We start from the raw sequence: 8,780 nt of genomic DNA, 5'->3' as shown, positions 1-8,780 counted from the left end.
GGGTCCTTATTATATTAATATTTTTTTAGGATTCAAATAAAGATATGGACGGAATCAGTTTTTTTTTTTATCAGAAATGTATATAACTTTACTTAATTATTTTATTCTGATTGCATAATTTTATTTCGCATGTTATTAACTCTTTTTTTTTTTGTATTTAAAGTTGGTGCACTATGACACAACTTTCCTTAATTTTTGGTTAAAACAAAGTTGTAGAATTGCTTTCATCGAAATCATGAAATTTCATCATCAACAAAAATTAGTGATATAATATGTTGGGGAGAAATTGTTTGGCCATAAGTTGCTTATGTTAGTTATATTTTTTATATTTCCTAAATTAATGATGAAATACATATTAATCGTGGAATGGGCGAGGATTTGTTATATGTTTGAGAAAATTTTGCTCATAAAAATTATTCTGGCTACACATATATTCATTTCTAGTTTCGATATTATTAATGAGAGTTCCATTGCAAATTAAGATAGAAAATGTTCTCTCTACGGTTAAATTGTGTCAATAGATATGTAAACTTTGAAAAGTGTGGAGACTGAAGAGCCAGCGAGTCCCATGAATTACATATTATTTCAGTGATAAAAAAAATTTAAATGTGTGAAAAAATATATTTTTTTAACAGAGGATTGGCTATTTATAAAAGTTAATATAAAAACTTACGTATCAGTCTATTTTCTCACTTCTTAAATCAATATTCTTTTTATCATTTTCTCTGTTCAGGAATGGATATGAATGCGAAAAAATAACTAGAAGCAGGATATTTAAGGGACCGACAGCGCAATTAATTGAAATCAACTTTTTCTCTTACCTTTCAAATCAAAGATAAGAATTCATTGGTGCAACATTTGTAGGGACGATTCTCTAGTTCATACTATTTTATATTCATTACTGTTATTATTTTTCACATATGTGGCACATGTTTTGTTAGTGCCTTAAATAGTTTGTAACATAATCTTGAAATATTTAATACAACTTACACTCACAAACTTTCAATAATCATAATATATTGAATCGAATGAAGAAGAGAGAAATCAAGTTATTAATCGATTATCAACACTTTTTTTATTTGTTCGTTGCTGGTTGATCAATTTTTTTTTTTCAATTGGGGAAAGAATTATTACAGAATAAATACTCTCAACTGATAATAAAAGTTTACGTAATTAATTCGCATTATAAAGAAATGGGTATTTAATAAATTACTATCAGCTGAAGTTAGTTAATTACTTTTTATTTTAAAAATGTGATATTTAATAAACTACTGTTGTTATGCACACAAAAAAATGCATCAATCAATAAATATTACAATTTTAAAGAAAATACGACCTTCTTTAATTTAATAATATAATTTAAAGGTAATAGGCATAATAGTAAAGTAATTAATTATATATGCACCATGGTTTTTTTTTTCCACAACAAAGCTTAACTCATTTCATTAGTGAACGAATAGGTAATTAACTAATGTATCATTTCATCATAATTGATAGCGAGCACTTCGAACTAGTGTAATTGTTTCGTCCAAATCAGATTATTGAGTGGTCTTACAATTGTGCCAAAATCATCTCAAGGATTGTATTAAACAAGTTTTGTTCGTTTTATTATTTTTATTTTTTTAATCTTTCTTTCTTGTTGTTGTTATTATTATTTGTATGTATTTGTAAAAGCATATAATAATTCCACACAACTATTTCACCACCTTGCTAGTTTTTTTTTACTATATTTAGACATAAATTTAATTTATTGTTAGATTACTTTCATCTAAGAAGAATAAATCAGTGTGTGATTAAATAAAAGTAGGTCAAATTATAGCTCTAGATATGATGAAATCGGGACATATCAATGCCTATGTTTTCGTGAAGATTCAAGAGTAACCCTTATGGCTTTATCTTTCCTTTTCTTTAAGCCATTCATCTCCTACTCTACCCTACTGTTTTTATTTACTTAAATTTCTCTATTGGGATTCAATAATTATGTCACTCGATCTGTTTATAAAGTTGTAACAAGGCGTACGTAATCCTGACATCTTAATTAAATTCACTTTTTTTTATTTAAGTGTGTTTTGGATATGATGGGGGTGTTTGGTTTTTTTAATCAAACAAAGTGCACTATGTCAACGGAGTTTTCTTTTAGGATAAATATGTATACACACAAAGTTCTTTGAGACTTGATAGAAAAGGAGAGAAGAAAGTGAAATGTAATGCGATTTCAAAAGAAATAGAAAAAAATAGGTGACAAATACATGTTTGTGATATATAAGTGTTTATTTCTTTTTCTGATTGAATTTTAGAATGTCATTTACGTTTATTTCACCTCGTTTATTTATTTTTAATTTACGTTTGGTTTAAAAGATTATGAAAATATTTTTTTATATTCTAAGAAGTTCTATTTTTACAATAGGACAAGATATGATATTTACTCAATAACCTCTACTCCTAATATATTACGTACTTCTAACTATCTTCTTTTTCATTATTTTATTTTAATTAAATAAACTTTGTTTTGTTTTCTAAACTTGCTAACTGCTAACGAAATGTGTTAGTGAAAACAGCATTTATAGGGTATACTATTTTAAAAATATAATTTTTGTAAATTTAAAATTAAACCATAAAATATCACCTGTTATACCTACCAAAGGCTGAAAAAAGTATGGAGGATAAGACGCATATAGCAGAAACGCTAGATCTGAGCGTGTACAACACAACAAGAAAAATACTTTTGAACTGTCAATTATTGTTGATAAATAAAAGCAATTAGAGGGATATTAATGTTAAGCCTATTTAATTAACATTATTACTGAAATGAATAGGACCACCATCTCAGCAGTCACCACTAATCACTCAGCTGCTTATTTTAAATATTAAACTTTTTTACACACACATTTAATTTATATATATATATATATATATATATATATATATATATATATATATATATATATATATATATATATATATATAAATATTTCCGTTTGGAGAAGAGAGACAGAGAGTTGCAGAGAATACTGATGACAGGAGCAAGCAAGAAGCCATGAACGAAGCTGAAGCTCTCAGAACTGAAACCAAAACGGATCCATCGAACAACCCTTTTATCTGCATCCTCTACCCCGCCATGAGGGACACTTTCTCTATCTAGATAGCACCTTTCTACCTTCTTCTCTTCTCTTTTCTTCCTCAATCCATTTATTAATTCACCAAATGGTACGAACACAACACACCCAACTCCTTCGTTAATTTCTTCTCACCTATATTCATGTGATTCCTCTCCCACGGGATCTGTTTCCATTTCTATAGTTGTATATCTTTTTTATTCATTTCATCATCACTTTTCACTTTCAATTGAAGGATACAACTTCCTTTTCATCTCCTCCATCACACGTATGTTAAATTGTTGTTTACTTGTCCAGATTGATTTGCGAAATTTAAGGTACTCAGTTACTAGGATTCACTAGCACAGCTTCCGAGGCTGTCTGTTTATCTTTTGTTTTTCAGGATCTGTAACAAACAAGCAAGAAGCTTAATTTAATTTAAATTAATTAAAGCCCCAACATTGGTGGAGGAAGCTTGTGTGTTAATCCAAAATAGCTTTGCAATATACATGCATAATGGGCTAATCAAGATCGAAGTGAAAAGAATATGTGTGTCTATATATAGAGATCCTGGAACAGGATATGATGAATTGAAATGAAAGGCTAATTATAGAAAGTTGTTGTTGTTGCTGTGTTCTGACAGTGTGACTGAGGGAGAGAGAAAGTAGAATACAAGAACGAAAAGCGTAACATGGCGACGTACTTTCATGGAAGCACTTCGGAGATTCAATCTTCTGCAGATGGCTTGCAAACGCTTTACCTTATGAACCCATCTTACGTACCTTATGCTGACGCGCCGCACCACCCGACACTTCTCGTCAATCCCAACGCTACCAACGCGCTCAACCTCGCGAGTCTCACCCACGCGCCGCCGGTGTCGCCTTCCCCCAACCAGCAGCAGCACGTGATTCACGGCATGGCAAACATCCTCGGATCCGGGAATTCCGATGAGCACGCTCACAGCCGACAGTCGTTGTTCGGGGAAAACATCGCCGCCTTCCACGGTTTCTCCGGCGGGGCATCCTCCGCCGCCCCTCGCGTTCACTATAACCTCTGGGGCTCGGGGGTTGATCAACCTGGAACGCCTTCTAGCAGCTCCGTCGGTGGCGGTTTCCGGCGGCCCAGTCAGCAGGGGTTGTCTCTCAGCCTTTCTTCACAACAAACAAATTTCAGGTCAGTTTCTGGGGAGCTTGATATTGCCGGACAGGGCCACGTCGCCGGAACTGGGAACTCGCCGACGTCGGCTGCGTCAACAGGAGTTTCGGGCCTGATTCTGGGGTCGAAGTATCTGAAGGCGGCGCAGGAGCTTCTGGATGAAGTTGTTAACGTAGGAAAAGGAATCTACAAAGAGGAAAAGTTCTCAGAGAAGGTGAAAGCGAATAGAGAATCTACTAATTCTGGTGCTGGTGGTGGCGATGGTTCGAGTGGTGGAGGAGAAAACAGTGCAGGAAAACAAGTGGTCGAACTCAGCACCGCTCAAAGGCAAGAACTTCAGATGAAGAAGTCCAAGCTTGTCAACATGCTCGACGAGGTAATAATTTGGTTACTATTAGGCATAGTGATTTTCTATTTTGTCATGCAATAGTGCGCCTATATATTTATATGTCTGTGCGGGTGTTTGATCTTGCGAAAGTACTATAATTAAGTAATCGGTAGAGTGGTGCGGTTTGGTTTGGTTTTGTCAGTTATTCGGTCTATGTTGGTGATTCAGTAATTGGAAAATTATGTCGTAGTACGATATTCAGCTTTTGGAGGAGGCAATAATCAAGAATGTGACACTGGCAGAGGGTCAGTGAAATTGACAGTAATGCTGTCTCTCGTTTTCAGTTCTTTCTCGTGTGCCCTGAAATTATGCGTAGAGAGGAAACTAAACTGGCAGGAAAAGTAATTTGGTCTGATGAGTACCGTCAGAGAATAATTTGAGTTCGGACCCAGTTGGGTCAGTTTCAGCATTTATCCATGACAATCCGCACCATGCCAGATCCCTTTATTCATTCAGATTGAGCAAGTCATAGAAACTTCAAAGTTACAAACTTTATAGTTTATAACTCATAAGGGTCCAATCATCCTACTACTCACCTTCTCCCGTTTCATGTTCCTCTAATTTTTTAATCAGACAAACTTTAATTACGTATATTGTCTGCATGATCACATATATGATTCTGACTAATTTTTTATTTACTTAAAAAACTGCAGGTGGAACAAAGGTACAGGCAATATCACCACCAAATGCAAATTGTGGTATCATCATTTGAGCAAGCTGCAGGTTATGGGGCTGCAAAATCATACACATCCCTTGCCCTAAAGACTATCTCAAAGCAATTCCGGTGCCTTAAAGATGCAATCTCTGCGCAAATCAAAGCCACGAGCAAGACATTGGGTGAAGATGATTGCTTGGGAGTGAAAGTAGAAGGGTCAAGGCTTAGGTATGTTGACCACCATCTCAGGCAACAAAGGGCACTGCAGCAGCTAGGAATGATTCAGCCCAATGCATGGAGGCCACAAAGAGGCTTGCCAGAACGAGCCGTTTCCATTCTTCGCGCTTGGCTTTTTGAGCATTTTCTTCACCCGTATGTTACATCTTTCTTCAACTATTTATTACCCTTTCCTTTTGTTTATATATGTACTTTGATTCTAGCTATTGCATACACTTCTCATCAACTTATCACTGCTTCTAATTTTGACCTGCAGCTATCCAAAGGACTCAGATAAAGTCATGCTTGCTAAACAAACTGGACTGGCTAGAAGCCAGGTATGTTTCATCAAAGATTATCAGACACCATCAACCGTTGAGTTTAAAAAACAGTTACTTTTTCTTCAAAGCTTTTGAGATAGCCCGTATTATTTTCTTGCCTTTTTTAAATAGTTGTTTTATATATACCATTTGCTTTATTAGAATTAATCCATTACTTTTTTTATTAAATAATAATATCTATTATATTTATATTGTTTTTGGAAACAATGCCCTTCCCATTATTCTTTCTCTTTCTAGGTGTCGGGTAACAATTAAGTGTTGGTGGATCATTTTGATCATAAATAATATCTAAACCAAGAATGCAATTTTACTGCCATTTGTAAGTCATGCCATACATGATGAAATTCTTGTTGGGAACTAAATGGTGGTCTTTTTGAATCAGTTCAAAGGTTAAAGAATAAATGGGGTGATTACAAACATAAATATGAACTAGGGAAATCATACCTTTACATCCCCCCAATAAATTTTTACCACCACTTTATATTTCTTATTTTTCTCTTCTTTCTTTTAATTACAAAAAATTATGTTTTTTAGTAACCATATAATACCTTATAATAGTAGACTGTCAAGTAATTCTATATTTGGTAAAATACCTTATTATATTTACTTTCTTTCTCTAATTTGTTTTTCTTCTTCCTGAAATTTTCTTCTTTCACTCTTAAATAGGGTGAAAGTTACTATTTTCCCATGACAATAATCCAAACACACATCCGTATTTCCTCCCCAAATTATAACTTACAAAATAAAAACTAAAACTATATTCTATATCATATACTTGTATTTTTATTTTAGACGTGATTTTTTTACTCCTTTTGGTTTTTAAACAATTCAAAAGTAAAATATAGAAATGAAAGGTTTCTGATACTAGAAAAGTTTAATGCAGGTGTCAAACTGGTTTATCAATGCCCGGGTTCGGCTGTGGAAGCCGATGGTGGAAGAAATGTACATGGAAGAAATGAAAGATCACGAACAAGCTAACGGCTCAGAAAACACCAGATCAAAAGAATTGAGCAAAGAAGCAAATGTTGCAGCAGAATCAGGAGGCATTAAACTAGATAACTTTCAACCAAAGCAAGATAGCTTCAACAACCAAAACACTTCTCCAAATGAAATCTCAGCAAATTCTTCAATGTCTCCTATCGGAGGGTCCCTTCAATCCCACTCTGGTTTCCATCTTGCAGGATCATCTGAGGTGCAAACGAGTCCGAACAAACCCAGAAGTTCGGAAATGCAAAACTCTCCAAGTAGTATCCTCTCAGTGGACATGGAAATGAAGCATAATGGTGAACATGCAAATACCAGAGAAGGCAACACAAAGTTCGGCATCGAAAGGCACGACAAAGATGGATACCCTTTGATGAGTGGCAATGCAAACCATGGCGGGGGTTTTGGAGCGTTCACCATGGAAGACATTGGAAACAGATTCAACGTGAGTACTGAGCAACTGGCTTCAAGGTTCCATGGAAATGGTGTTTCTCTCACACTAGGCCTTCCCCACAACGAAAACCTTTCTATGTCAGGAACTTCGCATGGATTTCTCTCACAGAATATTCATTTGGGAAGGAGACTTGAGATGGGAACGAGTGGGAATGAGTTTTGTACCATCAACACTCCTCCTTCGTCTCACTCAGGAACAACCTATGAGAGCATCGACATTCAAAACAGAAAGAGGTTTGTTGCTCAGTTATTACCTGATTTCGTGGCCTAAGAACTGATGGCTTGGTAGAATACTGGAAATTTTATGAGAAAAGTCCCAGTTCTGAGGGGTTTAATTTCTCTAAACACTTATTAATTTGGCAGAAGATTTAGCTTGCTGCTCAAGAAAAGAAATGGAGGTATATATATGTTGTTTTCACAGACCCATGCAGTCACTAACTGTGAAATGTACCTTGATGATTGGTATACTTAAATTCCTTGCATGGGAGGGGATGCTTGCTCCCTGTAAAGATTGATAGTAGTATAGGATTATACTTTCAGAAATTTAAGTTAGCTTAATTATAGGATCCATAAAGTTGGGGAGGGAGTATAAATATATATATATATATTGTATATGGTATTGATGCAGCAGAAGGATTGATGATTTCTTTTGATTTCATGATTGATATCGATATTAAATATACATGCATACATACACTTATATGTGTGTGGTTATTTGGATTGCCTTGTGTACATAAATATGATTGAAGGATGAAATAACAGAGGCATAATGAATGAGAGGGAGTATAAGGATATGCGTAATATTTTGACTCAATAGAGTATGAGAATTCGAGTCAACAACTTTGGTATATATATTTGATAATTTTTTTTTCTTCTCGCTTTCATTTATCATTGTACCAAGTTAATGCATAGTTTCTTCTGAAGGTAATTATAATAATCTTTCTTATTCCTTTCTGAACTCCTCTTCGTTAGAGTTTAACGTGAGGTACGTAATATTTTTTAAAGCTTGTGGCCCGTGATACAATGTGTATAACCGTTTCATTTGTCGTTTTATATATCCATTGAAGTTCTTTGTTCATGCAAATGAATCGGTAGTACAAAACAAACAATCAATAACGTTACGTGTTCAACCTTTAATCACCGACAAAGTTAAAGATGATCAGTGATATTTTTGTAAATAAATATAATTATTAAACGTTGTTTAGAATTGTAACTCAGACATAAAAAAATATAAAACATCGAATGTCCCAGTGTTAGACGCTAAAAGGTTAGTGAATTCAATAAAAATTTAAGCGAAAATTGAAAAATTATTCACTTTATATATCTTAGCGCGAGACCCTTTTCTCTTCTCAAACTTTTCTGGAACGAAGTTTGATGACCATCATATGTAATATTTATTTCATTTGATACAAATGCATGTTAATTAACTACTTTATGTATGATTTTTGTTTGTTTTGACCAATTATTTTCGTACTATTGTCCTTTATAGGCGC

At 34.2% G+C, this 8,780-nt stretch overlaps 1 protein-coding gene across 1 annotated transcript; it reads left to right on the top strand.

Annotated features, from left to right (window-relative positions):
• Positions 1 to 2,978: 2,978 nt before the first annotated feature.
• Positions 2,979 to 8,007, top strand: LOC124842043 (BEL1-like homeodomain protein 1). The gene is made up of 5 exons (XM_088092764.1): positions 2,979 to 3,207; positions 3,739 to 4,626; positions 5,292 to 5,665; positions 5,787 to 5,847; positions 6,734 to 8,007. Exons 2-5 carry the CDS (start codon positions 3,787 to 3,789, stop codon positions 7,556 to 7,558), a joined length of 2,100 nt encoding a protein of 699 aa, XP_087948890.1. The 5' UTR covers positions 2,979 to 3,207; positions 3,739 to 3,786; the 3' UTR covers positions 7,559 to 8,007.
• The last annotated feature ends 773 nt before the right edge of the window (positions 8,008 to 8,780 follow it).

This window comes from Vigna umbellata, chromosome 6 (genome assembly GCF_029865625.1).
Source record: "Vigna umbellata cultivar VRB3 chromosome 6, Vumbellata_1.0, whole genome shotgun sequence".
NCBI lineage: Eukaryota > Viridiplantae > Streptophyta > Magnoliopsida > Fabales > Fabaceae > Vigna > Vigna umbellata.
Note: the sequence above shows the minus strand (reverse complement) of the source record. Positions and strands in the feature narration are given on the sequence as shown.

Bases quoted from the DNA above. Each gene is read 5' to 3' on its own strand.
- LOC124842043 (XM_088092764.1), top strand. From the start codon at position 3,787: ATGGCGACGTACTTTCATGGAAGCACTTCGGAGATTCAATCTTCTGCA. The intron at 4,627-5,291 runs GTAATAATTTGG...AAAAAACTGCAG, and splicing joins TTGTCAACATGCTCGACGAG to GTGGAACAAAGGTACAGGCA. The intron at 5,848-6,733 runs GTATGTTTCATC...AGTTTAATGCAG, and splicing joins CTGGACTGGCTAGAAGCCAG to GTGTCAAACTGGTTTATCAA.